The sequence below is a fragment of the Polistes fuscatus genome, unplaced genomic scaffold (assembly GCF_010416935.1).
Source record: "Polistes fuscatus isolate 324 unplaced genomic scaffold, CU_Pfus_HIC Scaffold8, whole genome shotgun sequence".
NCBI classification, from domain to species: Eukaryota; Metazoa; Arthropoda; class Insecta; order Hymenoptera; family Vespidae; genus Polistes; species Polistes fuscatus.
In genome coordinates this window covers 5,368,320-5,394,968 of record NW_025113162.1, presented here as the reverse complement: position 1 = coordinate 5,394,968, position 26,649 = coordinate 5,368,320, and the positions used below count along the sequence as shown (strand labels likewise).

The following is a 26,649-nucleotide window of genomic DNA, read 5'->3' as shown; positions in this document are numbered from 1 at the left end:
TCACGCGCGTTTCAATTATAATAAAAAATGCAGCAGATCTAATTTCGAGGATCGATTTGGAGCGAACAGGAGGTAGTTGTCGTTAGGTCTAAGCAAAAGTGGGGAATTCTTCGGCGAGCCGTACGATAATCGTACGATGATGCCGCTCGCGCCGACGCCAATCGTACCGGTACCCTCGAAGCCAAAGATCGGCTTCAGCATCGACTCGATCGTCGGTGGCGGAGGTGGTGGAGGTGGCGGTGGTGCCGGTACCGGCGGCGGTCCTGGAGTACAGGCTGGCCGAGTCATCGAAGATCGAATCACTGGGAAAGATCGTTTGGATCCTCGAGTCGAAATCGAACGAGATGACGGTAGTCCGATGGAGCTCGTCGAGGCCTCCTCGTCGCCAAAGTCACGTGGCATCGCAACTAGATCACCCGGTGCTCACTCCGAATGTTCCGATCGACCTGTATCACGTAGTTCCTCCGTAGAATCCTACACGAATAATCCGCGAAGGACACCATCCCACGCGACCACCGGGAATAATAATAATAATCATCACCATCATCATCACCACCACCATCACGCGAATCATCACGGACATCACCACCATCATCATCATCACCATCTCGGTGGCAGCAATCAATTAGACTTCGGTAAGAGTACCGTTCTCAGTCACAGCGGTGGCTCTACTCCGAACGACAGTCCGAGTCCACCTCATAGGTTACCCGGACACGGTGATTCACCTGTAAGCTCACATCCTCCGCCACCCCCTGGCGTTGTAAGGCCGAGTCCAAATTACTTAGCACCACCGCCTGGTGCCGTTACGGCTGCAGCAGCCGTCGCAGCCGAACAACTAAAGTCTCTTTACGGAATACCACCTGGACACGGGCCGACGGCACCTCAGACCGGCCAGAACGAATATCATTCCCAACAGCTAGCGCTTGCTGCCAATCTTGCTGCCGCTCAGCACTTCCAAGCGGCAAATCTCGCCGTTGCTCTTCAAGCGCATCACGGTGCATCTCCTCACGCTACACCTCATGGACCTTATCCGCACGGTGGCGCACCGGCTGGACCACATCCTCCACCTCATTCTCATCAACCAGCAAGAGACAGTTATCCTCTATATCCTTGGCTATTATCAAGACATGGCAGGATTTTTCCTCACAGATTTACGGCTGGTATGTTATCATCTATTTTCCTCTCTCTCTCTCTCTCTTTCTCGCTCTTTTATTAATTTGTCCTCAAAAGAAATCAGTGACGCTTATTGTTACACAATAATGGTATGTTATTATTAAGCGTAATCGATAAATGCTCTCTATAATTACGTAAATGTTTCCTTACTTATGTTAGATTTAGCAATGTGCTATTTTTTCGTAAATCTTTTTATCGGACTCTTATCGCTTTCTCGTATTCTTCCTAGTATTAACAAAAAAGAAAGCAAATAATGAGCGGGGCCTAATCTCAGTTAGATTATTTTTCTAAGTCAATGAATTCTTTTCATTTCTTGTTGACATTTGATCCAACGATCTCTGACTCCTTCTTCTTCTTCTTCTACCCCTTTAAAGTAGCACCTTGTTTTGTATGTATCGTGAGAATCCAATTTACGGTTTATCGATGTTAGGTCGATGATAATGGCATCCTGCTTTCCGAACTCTTCTTACGAGGTCAGTTCTTTAATGAAAGGAACGCGGAGATAAGCTAGAGAGTACGAAGAAAGAGAAACAGAGTGAGAGGTACAGGAAAAGGGAGAGAAGAGGAGAGAGAGAGAGAGAGAGAGAGAGAAGAAAGAACGTCTCTGACAGGTAGAAAAGGCAATTACCATAAATTTACCGCGATCGGCGCTTATACGGAATGAGGCGTGCCACCCGGTAGAGGAATATATACCTACTTGAAGAGGACACGAAACTTGTTCCGTCGTAAAAAAATTGTTCGACGCCATCTTTGTCTTCGCGATCTCGCGCTTGTCCCGCGCGCACTACAAATGGTTTTTAATTCTTGGAATTGAAGGGCGGCGAATCTAATTTCAATCGTCCTTTTTAGATACAGCAAATATAGACTTTCAGGAACTAACGTAACGAGGAAGGAGTAGACCGATCCTAATTAATTTATTATTTTCATTTCTTTTTTCCTCCCCCTCACCCCTTATTATTTTTTAAATTCGCATGGTGCATTATCGTCAAAAGAAATTCATTAATTTAAGCGATGGAGTGTATATTTATATTAATCATATGGTTGTTAGAGGTTATGTTTAATTAATGTCTTTAGAATTCATTGGGGCTTATTTTTTATTTTTATTTTTTATTTTTTATTCTTTTTTTGTTTTTATTGATGCCTCCAATAGACAAATTATAGTGGAGGTCGTTGTTAATTAGGGTCTCGGATTTCAACGTGTTAAGATGTTAAGTTGTAAACGATCGTCGTAACAAGTTTCTTTTCAATGTTCCAATAAAGAGTGTTATCGAGAAGGTGTTCATCAATTATAGCGTTAATTTGATTAGGTGTTTCAAAAAACGTTCACCGATTTGTTCACTTTTATTTAATTCCAATATAAGATTCCAATCAAATCCGTGAACATTTGGAACACTTTTATAGTACTTAATAAATCAAATCATTTCTCATATTTATAACATCGTATTTAACAAAAATTATATTTAATTTAAAAAATTACTATTAATAATAATAATTATTATTATTATAATTTTCCAAACAATTAGATAAATCCTTCAACTTGAACGACGTCCTCGTCGAATGGAGTCAGTCGATGAAAAGAAACCTTTACAATATAGTGAATAGTATGATATAATAGTGGTAGCGACAACATGACACTTAAATTCTCGTTGACGTTCGAGGAATATGGCATAGTGAATCTAAAAAAAGGGAAAGAAAGTTGAAAAAAATGATAAAAAAAAAGAAAGTAATAGAAGTAAGCGACACCTTCGATGTTCGATCGACGACATCGAAAAAGTCGTCTGGTAGGTGTACAATACTGAGTTTAATCAGTATTATTAAAGCGTCATTTTATCCCCGTGACACTCTCACCGTGGGGTGTCTATATTCGACAATAGGACCCAGCTCGTCCTTCTTTTTTATTATTCTTTTTTTACGGTAGTTCCCCGTAGTTGATTTCTTGCTTGTTCGTGTTCCCCGTTTATATAGATGAGTTTCTTTTCTACCTCCGATTGTATTATATTATTATTCTCCTCTTCTTCTCTTATGTATTAGCTCCCTTACGAGACTTATTGTTTCTTTTTTCTGTCTTACAATGAGCTTCGAATATGTTAAAATCGTTGATGTATCGTTTACGTTCAGGAAAAAGTCATTAACTAACATTTATGTTATTATGAATTATTACTTGTCAAACAAATTTTTAACTGGAAAAATCAGGTTTCGTTAAAGTATCCTTTTTGTTAATACATTCAGACGCTACTGCTATTGATGTTTTTTTTTTAAATAAAGTAATAGGTAATAAATTGGATTGTTTATAAAATCGTATGCAACGTAAAATAATATGTAAATCATTTTGTACGAAAAAAACGTAGTTAATGATTTATCCCGGAGCATAATTTTTGTGTGTGTTTATTCTTTAATACTTGCACCGAATTTCTATTCAAACGAAAATCCTTTGAAAAATGATTTCTTGCGATACGTATAGATGGAACAAATCATTTTATCATTCTCATCTTCACTTCAGATCGTGAGATCGAGTTGGTTTATTTTTTTTTCTTTTCTTGGATAAAACTCGTAAACGAAATTACCAGTGGCGATCAACATTGCTGAGTTTAGTGAACTTGTCACGTCGTCGATATGCCAGTAGATTTCTTTCTCTCTGCTAACAAAGAAAGTAAGTAAGAGAGAGAAAGATATAAACTCGTGTGGAAGAAAACCACGGACTCTGTGTTCTCACAGGTGTCTAGGGAACGTTAGATCGCAGCAAAAATACGTCCCGCGGCGTTCCGGAATTGTTTTTCCAAAGACGTTTACAAGCAAGATGCATTCCACGCTCCACTCTATGTTCCGTATTTTCTTTCTTTTCAATAATAAATTCGATTACCTTGGCAGCCATTTGTGTCCTCGTTCAAATGTTAAGAAATAAATCATCGTTCTTCCGTATATTTCATTGAAATGTAGATTTAATTTAAAACTCATTACTTTCGTCACATGATCAACAAAACATAACACACACACACAAATAATACATAGAACGATAAAATATGACGAAAGATCGTTAATAAACTCTCTGTTGTAGTATTATGCAAATTGAAAACTTGTTTATTAGATAATTTACGTTAGAATATTGTAAATTATTGGACAGGATTGGATAGTAAATGAAACGTTTATGTTTATTCGATCTACCGAATTCCAAGAAATGGAAGCTAGTATATATATGTAAATAGATGTAATGCACATTTTCTTTATCTCTTTCTCTCTCTCTCTCTCTTTCTTCCACTCTTTCTCCCATTTCTTACGTCTAAAGTCAAGTTAAACGACGCAATGTTTATCCGCATACATTCTCGGGAAAGTAAACATAATACATATATGTATATCTGAATGACGGTGTTGTACGATCAAGTGAATTTACTTACTTACTTACTTACTTACATAGATGTTGCGAAAGGTTGCTGGCTACTCGTCTTGATTATCGTTGTCCGTTGTTGTCGCATAATTTAAGCTCGTTATTATAAAACGTTTTATGTCACGATTTCTATCTTCGAAGCGTGCTCATTATTGTCCTTTTGTTTATGATTCCTTCGAAGATAACGAACGGACGTGACGAGAGATTTGCTTTTGTTGTGATGACAAAAGAGAGAGAGAGAAAGAAAGAGAGAGAGAGAGAGAGAGATAGATAACTTGTATTATATTGTGTTCGAGATCTATTGTCATATTTATAAATTGATCGAGGATAACCGATGCAAGTGATACTTTATTCATTCTTTATCGATCATTATTATTTTATGATAATGATTTATTCTTTACTTTGACCTTGATTCCAATTAATAGTAAGTGATTACGTAATTCGATTTTAATTAAAGAAGAAAGTTAAACGATATCGCGTATCGATAAATTTCAATAATATTTGTCACGTAAAGATTTGTTTTGCGTCAATAATTAAACGAGATGAGAGATGGCCGTCTTTAGAGATTTAACGATTACAACCGGGAGGAAATACATTTGGAAATTTTCTTTAATTTATTAAAATACATTTAATATCGTAAGAAATATCAACTAGCAAATGTAATGAAATTTTAATCGTTCATTATCAATGAGCTTATCATAGTTAAGAGTGGTCGTGAGTTAAGCGTAAGTTGGAAACCAACCGGTTTGTATAATTGAACGCGGTGAATTGTTAATGCTTAACCAGTCGTCATTTTTATATTATTTTCTTTTTTTTTCTTTTTTATTATTTGAGATAAATGTCCGTACGAGTTTATTAGAATACTCTAATAAGAATGAATTAATTCGTATGGAAAAATTAATTATCGCTGCGATCGTAGTTACCGATAATAGGTCTCGAACGATTAATCATAGTTCTCTCGTATACTTTAACGTGATATCAACACAGCGGAACCTTCGTCGGCACGCTCTTTCATAGATATACCGATTTTTCGTTATGAGAAGAAAAACGGGGCGGGGCATGTATTGGAATACGCATGCAATATATCTACGTGTGCGTATATGCATAAAATACCGTTATTTACGCAACGAATGTTACTTTTATCGCTTGCAATGCGTGCATCGGTATTTTCTTTTTTTTTATTCATATCCTTGTCAATAATAAATTTGTCACGTAAACAAATGTTCTATATAGGAATACATAAATACGGTGGAACTTCCAATATCCGATGATCTTAATATTCGAACGTTCCTATTATTCGCATGTTGCATTATTGAAATGCTTTATTATATCGATAATTCGTTCGTTTTTAATTCAAACAGAAGAGATTCCAATAAAATCGGTAGACTTTTGGAGCATTTTAATAATACTTAATAAACCAAATAATTTCATACTTTTATATCGTATCTCATAGAAATTACAAATGAATTTATGTTGGCAGAATTAACGTAACGTGCGAGATCTAAAAATTACGAATTATATAACAATAATAAAATATTTTTCTAAATACTTAGTTAAATCGAACACCGTGTATATAATTTTTTGCTTATGTTTTTATTGTTACAATATGATATAAATATCGTTCGCATTTATGACTAACCTATAATTACATTTAAATCGAAGAAAAATGTCGCAGCATTAAACAAAGTGTTGAAATATAAATAACAACAAATACTTTATAAATTAAAACATGGCGAAAAAGTGCAGCAAGAAAAAATTGCTAATATTCTATTATATGAAAATTCCTTTAATATATTCCCTCTGTTATACTATACACACTAGAGATAGATGTTTCTACTATACACACAAGATAATTATTCGTATCCGTAAAGAAAGTACGATCGAGATAACGTTCAAAAAAACACATGTTAGATGTTTCTTCGCAAAAATAAACTCGAATAATTAGAACGTTTGAAATCATTAGATATACGTTAACCTACCTTGTATTATATCGTAAGTTTTGCACGATCACCGGCGTCGCACGCTTGCCAACAATTAAAAACACATTAGGTCCGCAGAACAGGCAATGTATTAAAGGTCTCTCTTCCTTTTTCCGTGCTAAAGAAATCGCTGGTAGAATGCAGGAGGAGACGCGAGGCTTCCAGCAGAAGCCCAGGATGCAGAAGAGTTTAGAGAGAATGAGAGAGAGAGAAAGAGGAAAGAAAGAAAGAAAGAAAGAAAGAAAGGCGGGGGGTGGGAGAGTAAGAGAGGAGTATAATTTGATACGTTTACCATTTAGTCTTATTTTTGAGTAATTTCGAGTCGCTCAGGGCGTCTCAGCTGCGATGCCGCAACGCAAGCTCGATGTAATTATAGCCTTGGAAACTTTTTTCCTTTTCTCTCTTTCTCTCCTTTTCATTTTCTTTTCCTTTTTTCTTCTTCTTCTTCTTCTTCTTTCTTTCCTCTTCTTTTACGTCGAACAGGACGAACGAGCCCTAGGCAATGTCTAGGAGATCAGCATAGAGAAACGTGTGAGAAAGGAAGAAAAAGAAAGAGAGAAAGAGAGAAAGAGAGTAAGAAAGATTCAACGGTCGATATCTCTTCAATCTTTCGCGAGAAGATCGAGAGAATCATGCTTCATCCCTTTTCACCTATCGTGATCCTTCTTCGTCTAAAAACGATTCCAACAATGTGAAAGAAACGATGACCAGCTCTCTTATTCTCATTCTCTCTCTTTTTTCTTCTTTTTTAATTTTATTATTATATTTTATTGTTTACTTCATAATATGAATTTTGAATTTTGAAAAAGTATTACAGCCTATGATTGTGCTATTGTGCTATTGTACTTTTTTTTTTAATCTTTTTTTTGTTTTTTTTTTTTGGAGATTTTCTAATTAAATGATTGATATACACGTTATATTATGTCTAATTTAATGCACGACGAATGTTAAATAAGTTCTCATTTATTTATATTTTTTTTCCATTGAATTATTCAGTTCTTTATTTACATCGATTAAATCGGAATTGTCGTGTTTTTAGCGAAGTTTTTTTTTTTTTTAAAATATCCAAATGATATTCGCGAGTAATTAATCGATTAATTATAAATGTTCTTCTTACCGATGTTTTAACAACGCTGTCGTCGTCGGTATAAAATATTATCAACTTTGTAAGTCTTATTTTTGTTAGATCGTTTCTTTATTGTCAGCGTCTCATTAGTCGTATAATTGCGATTGTTTTGTGACATTTATCATTGGCGTGGCAGATGTTTTGCATTGAGAATCGTATTTGCGTGCAATTAACGGCGAGTCTGTTGCATCTAATATACATTATCTGTTCGATCCAGCACGTGACTAAGCGATTGCAGTTTCGAATAGAGATGTCTACTTTGTCGTTGACAAGAATTAACTCATTCGAATGAAATTTTATTTTAAAATGTATTTAACTTTCAACAAGATTGTATGTTTAATTTTTATTACACGCTAGGAGCGTAATTTAAATGAGTTTTTTTTCTTCTTCTTCTTCTGAATCGTAAGAGATGCATCGCGATATATATATATATATATATAAAAAAAAAAAAAAGACGAAAAGAAGACTTGGTAATATATGTATATTAATTAAGCGTATAATTTTACTGCGTTAGTTTGTATAGATGTTTGAATATGTATATGTTTGATACTTATTTAAATTGTATACGCGAGTAGTGGTATATAATTTAAATTTTTTAATCGCATTAACAATTAAAATTTATAAGAATTTGCACATATTACAATTTGATTTCGTCATTTCGTAAAAATAAGTTAAACTTACATTGTACAATATATAGGTAGGTATATATATATATATATATATACATATATGTACATCTATATAAGTAAGTAAAACTTCTTCGTAGAATTTTCTTTGGCAAAAGGTGATACGGTCGATTACGTTATGCCAAGTTGGTTACATTGCTATCGGATAGCACGTCGAATGCCTGCGCGTCTACATTGTGCTTGCATAATATGAATTAGCATGTCATCGTGCATCGATCCATCGTATGCATCTTTGAACGCATTAATAGCTTGCTTTCCTATTGTTTTCGTTAAGGACAATCAGGTAAATTAAAAACGTATAAAATCTCTATTTAATAAAAAATAGATTCGAAAAGGACGAACGGTATGAGATGAAACGAATACCATACTTTTATATACCTAAATTAAATATATTTATATAGATATCGAAAATATTTTCTCTATATATAGTAATGATTATTAATTTATTTATCGGATAAGATTATTGTTAAAATATGATTAATAATTTGTTTGATAATTCGATTGGAAGGTTGAACACACATTAATTATGTGTAAGTATAATATAATAGTTTGATCGTTGCTATGTTATGAATTAAAAATATAGATGCACTGTATTCTATCACAATTAAAATTGACGCGTAACGATTTTCATAAATTCACTATTTTCGAAAAGGAATCCTCGGAGGAAAAAATGTTATTCCATTTACCGAATGTTTCGCGAGGAATTTATTCTGTATTCTGACCCTGTATATATTCGTACATATATCAGAATAATAAAGATGTCAAAGTAATATTTTCAGCCGAGGTATAAATCAAAAAGACAAATCGCGTAATTAGAATTTTGAAAGATAATGGATAGTTAAAGGTAAGAGTAAGTTGAATCTTCGGAGAAACATAATCGTAATAGGATTTCTCGTAAAACTTCTTTGATAGTATATGCATGTATAGTTTTCGATCGATCTAAGGGTGGACGACGGACTTGGTATGGTCTGGTCTTCCATTTTATGTAGCTATACATTTCGAGGCACATGCCGAGTATGTATATATCTGTTCGGGTCGAAGCAAGGATAGAAGGTGTAGCGATTTATCGTGCAGCTTTTCCGGTAAAGTATCTCGAGGTACTTCCGGCAGACGTGGGTATCGGACGATCGACATGGCTCTTTCGAGGTGGAATACTCAATTACCTGAGCGAGTTCCTAGTAGGTACTTCTCTCTGTATACTACTATACCTATACTAACTATATGAGTTAGGTTGTATTATGTAGCTACTTACATAGGTAGGATTATGCGTGGCCAAGCACGCTCGCGTTTCGTGACTTACGTTGAGGTGACGAGAGAAAGATGACGAGATGAAAATAGTGGGGGTACTTACTAACTAACGAGAATAGAAACGATGATGACAATGTTTACTAATTAATTAATCCCTCCTTTGTTTCTCTTATTTCTTTTTTCTAAATTTCTTTTCTATCCTTTATACATTTTAAAGAAGAAACTTATAATTAACCACATAAGTAAGTGTGTATTTTTATTTGATTACAAATAGAGATACTTCACTTTTCTAATTACCTGAAAGAATGATAAGTAATAATGTTCCATATTAAATTTCATACTCAATTCTTGGAATGATTAATCAGTTATTTCGATCAATTATTTATCGTAATTGTACGTATTAAAAAATACGGACTGTATAATAATACCGGTAACATAGTTATTGCTGTTACCAAGCGTAGTCCGATGTTAATTAAGAATGTAAATTATCTACCAAACAACCCTTCTATCGTTGCACGTGTATGCGCCACTTGCTGTATCCTTTCTTACGTATTACCACGATATAATTATAGGTTCTTTCGTATAACGTTAATTAATCACTCTCTGATCATTATTTTTGGTGGTAACGAACATAAGTAGGCAGGTTTAAAATCGTTAAATCGAGAAAGTTAATAAAAGTTATCCCAAAAATATTTGTTAAAATAAATATTAAGATTAAATGGAAAACGTTTGTTTCTATTATAATGTTTATCAGTAACTCGTTATGTAAATATTTACTTATCAATGCTCTAATGCACTTAACATTCGCATAGCATTTTCAAATCGATTTATTTGACCTTCATCGTGAATCATCGAATAATAAAATCCAAGATCGTTTGAAAATTGTTTTTTCCGTCGCATTCAAGATTAATTAATATCGTACCACTGCGTGATATATAAATTATATACCTAATTACTTTCAATACACATATTTATCTTGTCTATTACTTGATTTACGAGTGCAGAATTGTAAGAATAATAATAGATACGTACATTATTACAATTCATGGAGATATTAATATAATTATAATGTAAGTTTGATTCGCGTGATATAATTTTTTTATTTACACATGTTGCATTGAATAATTAAATAATTAAAGTATACGATCGTTCGTTGTTGTTGTTTATTGTATCATTATTATTTATATTATGCCGGTCGAATTTGTAAGAGATAAAAGAAATGATTAATTATACAAAGATAACAATATTTTTATCTTTATTAGGTCCCGACATATCTGGCTTCCTTCTGCAACCCTTCAGAAAACCGAAAAGAATAAGGACTGCGTTTAGTCCAAGTCAACTGTTAAAGCTGGAACACGCCTTCGAGAAAAATCATTATGTTGTCGGGGCGGAAAGGAAGCAGCTAGCGCAGGCGCTATCGTTAACCGAAACGCAGGTAAGGAAAAGAAAATTGATTGATGTGAGATAAAGGGTAGTTAACATATTTTTTCGAACGTGTATCTATTAGAACGATCTTAAGGTATTATTTTCATCGACGAGACGATGATCCATCGTAAATATTTTCACGATCAAATCTTTCTCATCGCGAGTACGACACAGTTTTGAAAGAATTAAGTATAATGTGGATCGTTTGAAAAGTTTCATAACAATTTAAAAAGTAAGAGAAAGTAGGAAAAGAAAAGTAGTAGGAGAGGAAGAGGAAGAGGAAAAAGAAAAAGAACGAGAATAACGAGTTAGCTTAACGAGGCCAATGGATGTGCAAATTTGCTAAGAATAGGGATGGTTGTGGTGTTCTAAAGAAAACACGTTGCGGAGAATCGGTGAAAAGGGCGCGAGAGTCACGCTTTATGTATTCTATGGGCGTAACGCGCCCCGAAACAAGGGGTGGGGAGTCTTAGGAAGAAAGAGATAGATATAAAAGAGAGAAACACAAGAGAGGGAGAGAGCAAAGTAGGAGGGGTGTACGAAGGGGAAGGAGAAAGGTGGCGAGATAGTGAATTAAGCCGGGGGAGCGCTTACCGTCGTCGACGCCATTTTGGAAGGAACTCGTACTTACGCATTGTGGTAACAAGTTCTTTATCTCTCTCTTTCTCTTTCTCTTTTATTCTAACTTAAACTTTCTTTTTTTTTCTAATATAAATTTCAATTGAAAGGATATTTAATATTAATTAATCTTGAATTATTGTAATAAATGTAATATTGCAATGAGAGACGATAATGATTATGAAAATAATGTAAGAATTATAATCGATATTGTGTTGTATTCAATGTAAATTTATATATGATTTATTATATATATATATATATATATATTTGTATAAATTAATCTCAATTTTTGAATATTCAAATCAGTTACCAATTGTATCATTTTTCTTCAAATTAATAATAAATCATTGTTGGTAATTAGATAGAGGAAGAATATTTTGTTGATAATGTTGTTAAATACAGCATTCTTTTCGATCAGAAATTCAAAAAGAGATTGTTAATTCGTGTTAAGTCGTACGGTCACGTTTCTCTTATCTGTGAAAGAAATTCTCTTATGTTGGCTTGGGAAAAGGAATAAGACTCGATGTAGTTCGCGAATGGCAAAAGCACCTACGTGATCGCGATTCGGCGAGTTGATTCGCGGTCATAATGTATTCCCAGGTAATTGCTGGGCTAATCGTACGTAATTAGTGCTCTAATGAGGAACACCGGGTCGCGTGTAACGCGCGTCTTTCTTATGAATCTTAACTAGGGTGAAACGTACCGTTTCTCTGCGTGTTCGGAGAGGCCTCTGTAAGAGCCTAAGGATATAATGTGACTGCTAATTGCGTGCCGTTCCAAGTACATATATATATATATATATCTATATATATATATCTATATGTATATGTATGTATATATATATGTAAGTATATATAAGTAAGTACATTGCTGATTGCCTTCCGGATCGAAGAAGACAACGTTGCTGTTGGCCGTCGTTTCTTAAACATAAATTTGCTCGTAAAGTATCTTGCTACCCTTGGCTACTATTTATTTCTTGGCTACTACCGAGCAATTCTTACAGCAAACAAAAGAATTCGAGATTATCCTTTGGAAAGAGAATTTCTACGTCATACGTAACATATTATCATTATATTGTTATTTATGGTCTTCAATCTCGATTAGCTTCCGAAGTAGGTGTATTAGATAGATAAAGAGATAAATAGATAGTTAAATGATATATAGATAAATAGATAGGTATGTCCATGTTATGTTGTAATATCCGACGAGATAATATATTATAATAAATGATAATACGAAAGAGTACCGAAGGTAATTTGTAATTATAATAAGAAACGGGAAAGTCAATGATCGAGACAGTTAGATAATAGGATTAATCGCGATCATGTATCTGATTAGGCGTGGTTCTTGATATTGAAGGATACGACGATGTAAACGAAGAAATGTGAAAGCTGATTTTTTTGTTTTGTTTAATAGGGAGTTTCCCTTTTAAAATGAAACGTAATATATTATACGTGTTTATCATAGATATCACGTAGCGACGGATAATGTAATGACAAGTTTAATTCGAATTAACTGATCGGAAGAAGAAGAAGAAGTAGAAGAAAAAAGAGGAAATTGAAAGAAAGAAAAGAGAAAATAGGATATATAAAGATAACAAAATTATGTGCCTCGAGGATTAATTGGTAATTTAATGCGGGATATCGGGAATATTATAGGAATAATGACGTTAATTATATGCGAATCGATCGATAGAGTTAATTCTAATGATTTATCAGTCTTGAATAGGGCAACGAGTCATTACGGTTGTTGGTGTTCTGCCACTTATAGAGTAATACGGTCTCGTGAGGAAACTTGCAGTCTTATTTACGTACGCGAGACATAAATTATTAATGGACCTCTCCATTAAGCCGAATAATTTAGCCGACCAAACGCACGGTTTACAATCTAATCATATTACTCTCTTTCTCTGTTTCTTTCTTTCTTTCTTAGTTTTTTATTTTCACTTTCTTTCTCTCGTACGCGATTGGAGGTTTAGCGTTAAGACGCGAGAAGGCTCAATATTTTACGACTTTCCTTCGTCGTACCAAAAATGTTTAATTTAACACACCGTTATTATATTGATTTATTTTTCGTAATATTTTATGTTTATTTTCAAGTTTTTATTACAATATTTTACTCGTAAAATACGATACGCATGATAAATTTAATTTTATGATAATTAAGAAACACAATTCGTTTCGAGGAAGTAAAATCCGGAATATATTATATTACAATAAAATGCGAGTAAAAACGAATTTCTAAAAAGCCGTTCGCTTTCTAACGTTTTTAGATCGTTTGACGATATTATCTTCTCGAATAGTTCTTTCGAACGATGTTTGATGCTGTTGTGCTTCTTTTTCCTTTCTTTTCTTTTATAGACAAAATATATAAGGTTTATTATATATATATATGAATTTTATTTAGTAAATTGGCAACGCAGCAACAGTCATCGGATGACCGACGAGCCTTAACTCGCGAATGCTTTATTTTTAGTCCAGCGACGTCACGGCTCATTATGCATAGAGAATCCGTACGCGGCCTGCATAATATGCAAACTTCTTTCCATTACCGTCCACGGCAACGTAATACGCACGGAGAAAAAGTCTAGCGCGATTGGCTGAGAATAAAATAGTGCCATGTCGGGAGAGCTACGATATCGTTTTTCTCTTTCTCTCTTTGTCTCTTTCTTTTTCTCTTCCTTCCTTTCTTTTTCTCTCACGGAAGAGTCGATAGAAATCACGTAAGTAAGTATAATACATTTCGAAGAAGACAACGGTACCGAGCGTACCAATCATTTGACCATCCTCGTTGCAACCACGCACACACACTAAAGTTTACTTCGAAATTAAATTATTTTTTATTTATTTATTTTCTTATTCCATTTCAATGTCATTACGTATTCGTTAAAGAATTTTTCATTTTGTTTTGTTTTGTTTTGAGAATGTAATATTATTCGAGCAATGCATTTAAATCTTTCTACTCTTCGTTAATAATCGCAAGTAATTATCACGAAAGATCGACGAGTAAAATACGATCGTACGATCGGCAAGGAAGATCGTTTTGCAAATGCAACCAACGATCGTAATTGAGAGTAGAACCCGAACAAGAGAACTTTTCTTATCGCTTAGCGGTATTAAAGTGAAATTAAATTCGTTGTATAACGTTGAAGGTTATCACCTGTATTTTTCTCTCGCGTGTGCTCAAGGGTCTAGTTTCTGGAAGCGAACAATGGTACATTAAAATCTTGGATAATTTCAAATCCCATTAAAGTCTTATTCTCTCTCCTCGTACCCACGGTCAGAAAGATCTTTTCGTCGTTCTAAGCACGAATATCGTTTTTGCTTTATGTTTTTACACTACAAGTTACTCGTTAATATCGTATTATTGTAACCGTTTATCGTTCATATCGTATTCTACGAACGAGACTACGTATGTATATTTGCAAATTCGAAATTTCACAACGTTATTTATCTATTATAAAATATTTACTATTTATATCATTTTCTCTCACAATTAATTTAAAATAATTTGACGAGCTTGTAAAACTGATCGATCGCTGATCTCGCGAGACGCACTTTTGTGACTACACGTTTCCAGGATTTTTTAATATTTTTTTACATATACTAAGATGAGTCGAAAGGTTTCGTGCCTATTCTTTTCTAATAGTTTTGAGACTACGTCAAAAGGAAAGAATATATTACTTAGAAGTTAAGAATATATTTAAGAAGAAGTCAAAATGATACGATATGTTACGCGAACAAGTCAAGAAAAGAAGTTACGTTACGTTGTTTGACTAAGAAGTTATGCTAAAAAGTTAAATTAAATTAAGCTAAGAAGATACGTAAAGAAGTTAGTTAGTAATCTCAAGGCTAAGCAACAAAACAATTGTAAGTTAATTATAGACACACAGTTACCATTCTATCTTATTAATTAATTATATATATATATATATATTTACTATCACCTTTTCTATACTTTCTAAAGAAAGTTATTAAACACTTATTAAATAAACTATCAAGGATTGATGAAAATTTCAAAAAATCTTACATTTATTTCTGGATAGTAGTAGTCACGAAAAATGATATTATCCCGTTGATCGTCATGTGAGAAGTATATAGAAACGAGATAAAAAAAAATATATATATATACATACGTGTGTGTGGGTATATGTGTAAAAGAGAGAGAGAGAGAGAGAATGCGAAAAGCGTCATTTTATCGAAGCGTGTCGTTTTAGGACCAGCCACCCCAACGTGTACGCACGGTGTCGGCGATTGAAAAATAATATCGTCGAGTTTATTTAGCCGGGAGGGTAGGTTGACGGGAGGGGGTTTGGAAGGGGGAGGGTTGAAGCTCGACGATGATGACGACGACGACGACGACGACGACGACGACTATGGCGTTGATGGTTCGACTACGCGCACCGAGGATTAAAAAATAATGTTTCGAGCGTGATCGTCGGAAACCGAAGGGGAGATTATTGGACCGCCTCGAATCTACGCGATTGGTCGCACCGTGTCCAGCTGCGGATTTTATTCGACCGGGAGAGTTGGCTGTGCGTGCCGAAAGAGACATCGATCGACGAAAAAAAAGAGAGAGAAAGAAAAAAAAAAAGGAAAAAAAAATATATATATCTCTTCTCGTTTGTTTATTCGTCGATATTTCGTTTAACGCACGCTACACACCATCGTTCCGTTCTTCTTTTATAAAGTTTCGATCAATATTACGCACGCGAGAGAGAGAAAGAGAAAGAGAGAGAGAGATAGATAGAAAATGTAAAATTGACTAACAAACATTGCGACGATATAAATTGTTATGAATTTTAAATGTTACCGATCAATGTGATAATCGAAGGAAAATGTTAATTATTAATGATTTTTTTCGACGAGATATATTTTCTTCTAATCGAAATTATTTTTAGTTTTCTATCCCGAATGAAAATGATTTCTCGAAGGCTCGTCATTTTTCTACCCACCCGGTTTGCACGTGCAAACTTCCTTTGCGATTATTGTTCCATGCGTTTTGTATTAGAACTTTTCTTTTTTCTTTTTATATTTACATTGGTAGTTTAGGAAAGTATTTATTTGCGTAATTTGAATGAATTCATTTGAATGTTTTAAGTTGTGAAAGGAAAAAAATTAAAGAAAATGTTAGATTACTTTACGATTGGTAAAAATACTCGAAACATTTCTTCGTAGAAAATAGATCAATTTGTCTGTTATAGAACGAATGTCGAATATCGTAAGTACTCACCAATTAAGATATCGTCTAGTTGTAAATTTTACAGGTAGATTGATTTATCATTCGTAAGATAGAGTTTCGGTAATAGAATGTTGAAATAAATTTTCTGTTAACTCACGGAGATAATGCGATTACGAAATTATCTGTATATATACTCTTGACTTATATTATTTAAAAATTTATTTTAATTCTTTTTTTTACTTTCTTTTTTATTTTTTGACATAATCCTGACATATTCATGGTAATTAGTTTATCGAGTATTTTTAATCGTACATTTTTCCATGCATCTTGTAAAAGCTGTCAAAAATGTCTCTCAGTAGAAAAGTTCATACGAAACATGTATTTTTTATTTGATGTATAAAATGTAGAAAAATATTACGAACATAAGAAAATGTTAAAACTTTCTTAAAACATAACTCAACTTGTTAATATTTGATATAATAACGATAGATCATTCGAAGATTTATCGGTGTAGTAAATTTTTATGGAAATCAGCAAGTTTTGGCCGGTAGTGTATATAATAATACTTATGTAGATAACAATATATGGCATCGGAGAACTTAAATGTTGCTGTCGCAATATTAATTTCCATTTAACGAATATCCAATTTCTTGTGGTAATAAAAGGAAAAGACTCATCATCAGCAGGGTAGATCTTAGCTCGTATATATGTACTTATATACGTATTTTACATATGTAGTTTTATAATTAAGCAACGAAAGGTTTTCTCGTAATGGCAACTTCGCTTTCGGCCGTTTCGAATCGCGAAATCGGACATTACGGATTCTCCCGTGGTATTAAATTATCCGTTGAAACTCAACAAATTTTTACGAAGATAAACGTCGAGTCGTTATTATTTGTTAAAAGTTAAAATACGTATTTTATGCGTATGGCCGGAGGTGTCTGTTCTTATTACAAAAACGAGCAAGTACACGACGATAACAACCGTCTAACTTCTCGACGAAATTGGATGATTATGTTACGTTATCGTTAATATCACGTTTGATAGTGATTATGTATTTTTATCATTCATCTAAAACGATACAGTTATATGATCGATCGATAGATATTGATAGATACTTATTAAAAATGAGTAATTATTAATGTAGCTATATATATAAATAATATTTCTCATACAAGTATAGTATATAGGACATGATGTTAAAAATAACGAGAAATCTATGTTTAATATCTACCTATAAGTAGATATTTAATAAACGTATTATAAGTGCTACGTCATTAACGTTAACTCATTAACATTCATTTTTATCACGACCGATTTGAAATTCATTTCATATTTCATGACAAATTTCATTTGAAATTTTCAATTCGATGTTATTACTTTTTAAACAATTATAATCATTATATTGTTTTATTTATTATTCAAACGTCAATCAAATTGATTGTTATTTGTATTTAATTGAAAAAAAATATGATCCTTTGACATACGGTTACGATATTAATAGGTATATCTGTATAAGTTTTAATAGATAGTAATAGGAAAAGAAGAAATATGATAATAAATTTTTCATTTATATTTTTTTTTTTACATAAAGTAATGCGAAAATGATATTGTACGATTAAATAAATTATTTAAGATTATAAAATAATCGTTTTGATAATATTTGCGCAAATATTATGTTACTTAGGATGTTACATATACATAATATAATAATAAGAAAAATATTTTTACGAACAAAAGAGGAATGATAAGGAGAATGAGATAAAAAGAAAATAAAAAGAGAGAAATGCAATGCGAAGCCCGCGTCCGTCTCTCGTTATCCATTTGTGTTAACCTTGAATATGCTTGCGAAGCGTTTCTGATCAGCAGACGTGCTCGTCGTGTCGCATAATTAGAATATCAATTAATAATCCGGATTAATTGAGCTCTTCATTATCCATGCATACCAAAGTGATATCCAGAAGCTCGCTGCACGCTTTCATTATTCTCCCTAACGCGTGGCGTTTCAAAGTGCAGGAAAAAAAATGACAGAGATGAACTACTATGTTAACGATATACGACTCGAGACGATTAAGGATAACGCAGAAATTATGATAAACGTAATTACGATTATCGAATTTTCTTTTTCTGATTTTTCTTTCTTGATTAATTCAATATTTTTGTAAAAATGTGTAGCTGAGTTTGACATACAAGTATAAGTTTGATTTGTTTTGTTAGTCGTAAAAAAGTATATGTATTTTGATTATCTATGCATCATATTATATATTAGGTCATCTTAAAAACTTCTTGGCTTTTTCAAATAAATTTATAATATGCACAGTATTTCTTAAAAATATCATTTTATCGAATAATAATATACGATTAATTTTGAATTATGAATTTTTGTCCATATTGTATAATATACGAGGATGGGTTGAAACGTTATAAATCTAAACACACAAACGAAACTTTCATCCTTCCTCGATAATCAATACCTAAAAGGATTTACAAAAAAAAGGACAATGATCGTACGATAGTATACATTCTCGAAAGTTGAAATCGTAACTTTCATGGATCGATGGAAAGGAATTCAGGAAGATTCATCGTCCTCGTACGTATAACTCGGTGTACAATTTTCCAAGAGATCGGTGAAAAGATCGTCTCGAGCGGCATGGCATCTTAAAGAAGGTATCATTCATCGATACGGAACCAATTACAGGCAATACCATCTCCGTAAGATCGGCCAAGATCGAAATTGAAGTCGGTATGAAGAAAATAGAGGAAAAAACTAAGAGAAATGAAAGAAACGAAAAAAGAAAGAAAGAAAGGAAGAAAGGAAGAAAACAAAACAAAACAAAAACAAAAACAAACAAAATAAAAAGAAGAAGAAGAAGAAGAAGAAGAAGGGGGAGAAGAAAAATCTTGGTCCTGCACATGCGATGGTTGGTAAAGGATCCTGAAAAGATGTCGGCTATCTATCTGGGCTCGCAAGATTGCGAGTTGGAAGCGCTCACGCGCACTGTGTGTCTGTCGATCGTTTGGACGAGATAACGAGTACGTAGGTACGTTACATAGTAAGAAAGAAAGAAAAAGAAAAAGAAGAAAAAAAAGAAAAAGAGAGAGAGAGAGAGAGAGAGAGACTTTGCGAGTTAACCGGCGTTACTTCGGACTTTTAGTTGAACAGGGTAACAGCCTGGCTTAAGCACCAACAGAGCTTACCTGCCTTCCTCGGTGAGTTTGCGCGGAGCCACGTAATTGAGGCTGTTTCTGGAACGCGCTTAAGTGACAGGTGAACACCTTATATGCGAGTCACATCGCCAGTGACAGTCGTATGCGCCTTTCTAAAAACATATATATATATATATGTATATGTATATATGTATACTAGTAGACGGTCAGATAGTAGACAGACAGACAAACGTAGGACGAACTCTTCTTCTTCTTTTTTTTTGTTCTTTTTCTTCATCTTCTTCTTCTTCTTCTTCTTTTAATAGTCCCTTCCTTTTCTTTATCTTATTATTCCTCTTATTCTTTTTCCACCTTAACTTCTATTTATTCTTCTACCAGAACTTTGTTGTGCATTTTACTTAGTTACGCACGGGTGCGCGCGGAAAGAGATTTCATTTTTATTTTCATTAATATCCCTGTTTTTTTTTTTTTTTCCTATCTCGACATTTAATCTGCTCAACGCGTGTTCTTGTCTCGTACGATGTATATTTTCTTTACTTTATTTTTTTTTTTTGTTTCATACGGATGTTTCTGTCAAGTTTACTCAAATGTTTTGGGGGGCGATTAATTACATTTTTCGAAAAATATTATTTCAAATAATAATAACGTAAAATCAATTATAAAACGTAACGTCAAATCTAGATCACGTTATGCGTACCCTAGAAGAAAAATAATTATACATAATTCGTGAGAATCCAAAAGATTACTTTTTCCGAGTCATTTTATATTCCTGATGGATGATATTAGAGTAGTTTGAACAATGTTAAAATTGATGGAATCTGAGGAAGTCGATGGAAAGAAGTAGGTATAAATATAGGATCAGGAAAGGGATGAGCAAAGTGTGGTGGTAGTGGTGGTAGTGGTGGTGGTGGTGAGAAGGAGGGAGGGTTGAAACTAAGCGTAAATCCGAAATCCAATGGGGTAGGTGGGGTGAGTACTTTAGGAAGTTAGGGGAAAGAAAGGACGGTGGGAGGGAAGAAGAGGAGTAGAGAGTTGTCTACATTCTGGGAGATGGTCCGGAACTTTGTGGAAGGGGATGCTCGTAGTATTCGCGTGCGTGAAAGATCTACCAATCGGATCGCAGGTCCACGTTCGTTGCCGTGGTAACCAACGGGAGAAAGAGCAAGTGAGATAGATAGAGGAAGAGAGATAGAAAGTGGGAAGGAACGTGCGATAGGGGTAACTCGATTAAGCTTGGAACGACGCTCCCAAAGGGAATGGCTACGTGAAGGAAAGAGGAAGCTTGAGGGAAAGAGAGAGAGAGAGAGAGAGAGAGAGAAGAGAAACTTCATCGTGCTTGCTAGAAGGGGTTGCTCTCTATTTGCCCTCTTAATCACCCGTTAAGTGCCACGACCCCAAAGAGCCTCCCTTCGGGCATAAAACTTGTGATTCGTTGAGTGCTGCTTTCGGACATTGCTGAATCGTCCGACCTCAACGTTACTCTTATCTGACGGATTTTTACAAATTCGTTGTTTAAAAAAAAAAGAAAAACTACAAAAATCGAGTACGTTATAATCGACGATTAATATTATTTTTTATTAGATTTTAATATTTTAGATAATATATTTGTTCGTTCGCGCTATTGAGATACGACGATAGATTTTGATATGTTTTTGCTTTTTCATTTGGTTATTTTTGACAATAAAATCGCGATATTATATTCATTGGTAAACGTGATAGAAAATATTTTGTAAACAGTTAAATTCTCTGAGAAAGAGAGAGATTTCGATTTATATATAATACCATTCTGATTTTGATCCGAAATGCTTGGTTTAATCTGGGTCTCGTCAAAACTACGTTACGTTGGACGTGAGACGAGATTCGGTCGACCATTTATTCTGTCTGTCTCTCTCTCTCTCTCTCTCTTTTATCATTCTTTTTCTTCTCTTGGAACTCGAGTACAATGTCGATTTTCCAGCTTGATAACTTCAAAATGGCACTCTATCTGCAGCCCTTTCTTTCGGCATGAAATATGACGATCGTGCAGTCAATTCAAGGACAATAGTGTCCTCTGCCTTTCTCGTTTCATAAAAGGGAGCATGTGTACGAGAGTTACCCTTTCTTTTTCTTTCCTTTTTTTATTCTATCTTTCTCTCTCTCTCTCTCTCTCTTATTTGACGATCGAAGGGGTTCCGTGTCAGCACACGAGCTATTGTAACCGGATAACTGCGTTTAGGGGTGGCTGTTTGATACATCGGCTCGTCCCTACTACTAAGAGGTATAGGGGTTGGCTCCATAACTAGTTGCCACTTAATTTGCCAAACCACGGGGCTACGATCCCGAGGGTGGAACGTTTCGTGTCCCCTTTTCAAGCGGATTGGTCCAATGAGCTTGATCGTCTGTATCGTTGACTGTCCGTCGGCTTAACGACGGTCGAATGATAGGGTAACACAACTGTAAAGGGATGTATATATATATAGAAGATTTACACTCGAAATTGCGTAAGAGTGAATTCATGAGAATTAGGGTATACTATTATTCGTATCGGTTGTTTTATCATGGGGTTCGACAAATGTTGCGCGGTATTTATATATCTTTTAGAATTGATTATTAATCATATCGGTGAGAATATTCTCGATAAATAGGTGTGAACTCTATGGGAAAATAATTTTGCAGCGATTTTATATCATGCGTGGTAAATACTTTCTTAATGTCTGATAATTTAATTAAAATGTTATCGTTTGAAATTTTTAATTGATATTTTGTAATGTGCCGATTATTTTATTAGTTTTCTTTCTTTTTTCTTTTATGAACATATTAAATCGTGATAATAATAATCCCACAGTCTGTTCGTTATTATAAATATAATCTTGAAAATTATGAACGAGTATCGTGTAGTATTTCGGTGACCTTTCAATATTTCTTTTCAATATTTGCTAGTATATATTGGTACTTTTTTTTAAACTAAATTATATTACCACGGAATCCGCGTGTTATCCGAAAAGTGAGATAAGGTTATGGCCTTTCGTAGGATTAAAATATAATATTCTTCGTAATATAAAAACATTGGAATAAATTGAATCATCTGATAAATGAATAAAATGAAAATCAAAAATGAAAAGCAAATGTTTCGTTATTTGTTTCAGGTGAAGGTGTGGTTCCAAAATCGGCGGACGAAGCATAAGAGAATGCAACAAGAAGAGGAGGCAAAAGCGCAACAACAATCGGGCGGCGGTGGGGGAGGGGGAGGGGGCGGGGGTGGAAATGGCGGTAACGCGAACAACAACAGTAATAATAAGAACACCCATCACGTTAGCAAATGGCAACAAGAGACGGGCGATTATCATCACGAGGACGAAGAGGAAGAAGAACAGATCGATCCCGAAGCTGAAGAATGTTCCAGCGATTCTGAAGCGTAGCTAGACGTTTTGTGCCTGGATTAAAGGTTTCCAGGAAGACATCTTGTATCGTTAGAAAAAAAAAGAGCGATGTTCTTTTCCAGAGCATCCTCGAAGACAATTTTTTCGTTGAAAACGAATTCTTCATGAAGGAGAATATGGTTGTTCGTTGGTTCAACGAAAAATGATGATGATGATGATGATGATGATGATAAACGGTCTGAAAAATGCTCACGATGTCTCATCGACGAAAATCGTTTAATATCGATTTAGTTTGGATTTTTATCGAGAAAAAGATTAATAAAGGATCAATAAGAAGAAGATATAAATCGGACGCTTACGATCGTTTTACTACGTAGAGGAGTACAAGGAGTACAGAGAAATAATATTATACTAGACTTCGCGTCTCGTTAGTTGAAAAAATACGAGAAAGGATAGAAGAAGAAGAAGAAGAAGAAAAAGAAGAAAAAGAAGAAGAGGGTGGAAAATAGAGCCGGGTCGGAAGTCAACTAATGGAGGTATTGTTTCGCGATGGTCGGCAAGGTTAAATGGAGATACTTCCGCCGGAAGAAACAGACTAGACGAACGGAACGAGAGAATCACGAGATATCGACGAACATCTTCTGTCCGTTAAAGAAAAAATCTTTTCTTTTCTAAACGGGCTGTTGAGGAATAATCGACATTGATTTTTCTCATTATCGTTCATACCTCTTTATTATTTTTTCGGTTTTATTCCAATCATTTTTTTTTGTTCCATTCAAATGGTTTAAAGTGAGAACACGAAAATCTAAAGTAGACGAGTTTCCGTAAAATTGACAAATATTTTCTAACATATACGGACACTATTTCTACGTAAGAGTTTAATTAAATATCAAGATGATTAATAATAATCTTTGGTGATCATCGGCAGTCTCCCAGCAACCCCCACCCACCCCTACTGTCGTCTTGCCATAATTAATTCGCCATAGTGACGAGACGAGACGAGACGAGATTAAACGTCGAAAGTGAGTGTAAATAAGAAAGGTGTAAAAGACGATTCCTCGATAATGATCGATCTCGTCCGATCGATTAAAATTATATGTATATACATATATACATATATATATATATATATGTATATATAGACAAATATTCGGACGATAAAGCTAGTGCCAAACGTCATAGTACTTAAGAAGAGAGTGAGAGAGTGAGAGAGAGAGAGAGAAAGAGAGACAGTGTAAACTAGAAACTAAAAAAAAAAAAAAGTAAGAAATACACGGAAGACGTATTACAAAAGTAGTATCTTTGATCGTTGTTCTACGAACGTGCAGTATTCCTTTCGTCAATCGATGTATCGAAATATACCGGCGACTTAAATTATTATGGACGATACTTATAATAACGATATTTTGCATCACGATCCTCGGCTTTAATTTTATTTTTAATTATCTCATTCAAATTAATGATGATGAAGAAGAAGAAGAAGAAGAAGAAGAATCTTATAACGAGAATCGAAGTATCTCTCTTAATATTTAAATTTTAAGTAAAGTTTTATATTGAGAGTTTTTAATAATTAATTTATAATCAAACAAAGGAAATGAGATAAAAGAATTATTTGAATCGTAACGAAAATTCGAATGCAAATAATTAAATCATTTCTTTTAAACGCGATGTTGAAATTAACAAAAAATAAATTAGAAACGTTAAAGAACAAAGGAAAATAAAGGGGAGCTTATTTATAATGACTCGAAGAAGGGAACGAGAAATGGAATAGAAAAAAAAAAAACCAAAGAGAAAAAAGTAACAATTCGCATTTTATTTTATATCCGCCGAGGGTCGCGTTGCAAAATACGTACACACATACTAAGTGTAAATAATCTTGTAAATAAGAAATTGTGATTTTATTTGTCGTACGAAGACATAGAATTGTACGATCGTCCAGAAGATTCAGTTCGAGCTTCCAAACGATATAGCGAAATAAATTATATCAAAGCAATTCACGATAACGATATACATTGTCGTTTTATTTATCCTAAAAAAAAGAAAAAAAAATTAGACGAGATAAAAACAAAATCTTTATTGATTACACACATACATACATACATACATACATACATACATGTATATATAAATTCGTTTATATTTCATCATTTTTATAATACAATAACGAACGTTCGAAACGTTTCGAAAATCGTGCCAATAAGATTGATACCGCGATAAATAAATCTCTATAAACTATGCTAGGAGAGATAACTTCTAACGATTTATTTCAGAATATCTATGAGAAAGTAAAATGTTTTAGAACGGAATTGGTAATATAACGTTGAAACAATGCACAACAACACAGACTCGATTCTACGCGATAGAAGGGAAAGAAGAAGTATCTCGACTTTAAGTAATTGGACCTCTTCGTGGTTTCGTTCGAACGGTATATTCATCGTAAGATCGATAAATCGTCTTTCTCGACGTAAAACATCTTGCTCTCGACGCGAACGCGATTACGATCTTTCTCTCTGGCCCGACCCCCCCTCCACCTTTTCCTCCTCTCATCCCTATGGGTCCCCTCGTTCTCCTTCTTCCCCCATGGGTCCTCTCGCCCTCGTTCCTCGTTCCCACCCCCCCTCACCCTACCCCACCACCCCTTCTCCTCACCATTGCTCCTTGTGGAGCAATTTCGCGATGATGAAAACGGTGCTTTTAAACTCATGATATTAATGCAATGATCATCCTTGATTACCGCTTTATAACTATGCAACGTGTCCGACAAATTGCCAACGCGAAAATGATCGTGTATGCCCTCTCTCCTTTTCGGAAGTTCTTTCTACGCCAAGATAAGGAACGATTCTTCCACGTAATCGCTTTATAATCGCCGCTTCCAAAATGAATAATTATGGCACATGGAAGTTCTCCACCGTAATTAAGCGTTCGTGTGCATATAACGGAGGAGGAGGAGGAGGAGTAGGAGGAGGAGGAGGAGAAGAAGGGGGGAGAGGTTGTTGCGTATATGCATGCGTGGCTTTTAAACCGAGAGAGGATGTATTATTCTTTCGAAAAGATTTTCAAGGAAACGATGTGATTTTTATCGTACTTTAATTTCACGTATAAAGGAAAGGGAAGAAAGAGGGAAAGAGATAGGGAGAGAAATAGAAAACAAGAGAGAGAGAGAGAGATAATAGTAAGTTCTCTTCTTAATATCGTGTAATCATTATTTCGAGTAGATATCCTGTCTATAATACGTCACATTTTCGAACATTTACATAAAGAAACTCGTGTAACAAGTCGGTATAGCGAAATCGTTTCGTTC

At 34.3% G+C, this 26,649-nt stretch overlaps 1 protein-coding gene across 1 annotated transcript; it reads left to right on the top strand.

The window, feature by feature from the left end:
- LOC122524898 (homeotic protein empty spiracles-like) lies at positions 1 to 25,351 on the top strand. Its single transcript, XM_043647385.1, has 3 exons — positions 1 to 1,160; positions 10,857 to 11,029; positions 23,115 to 25,351. Exons 1-3 carry the CDS (start codon positions 137 to 139, stop codon positions 23,385 to 23,387), a joined length of 1,470 nt encoding a protein of 489 aa, XP_043503320.1. The 5' UTR covers positions 1 to 136; the 3' UTR covers positions 23,388 to 25,351.
- Positions 25,352 to 26,649: the final 1,298 nt, after the last annotated feature.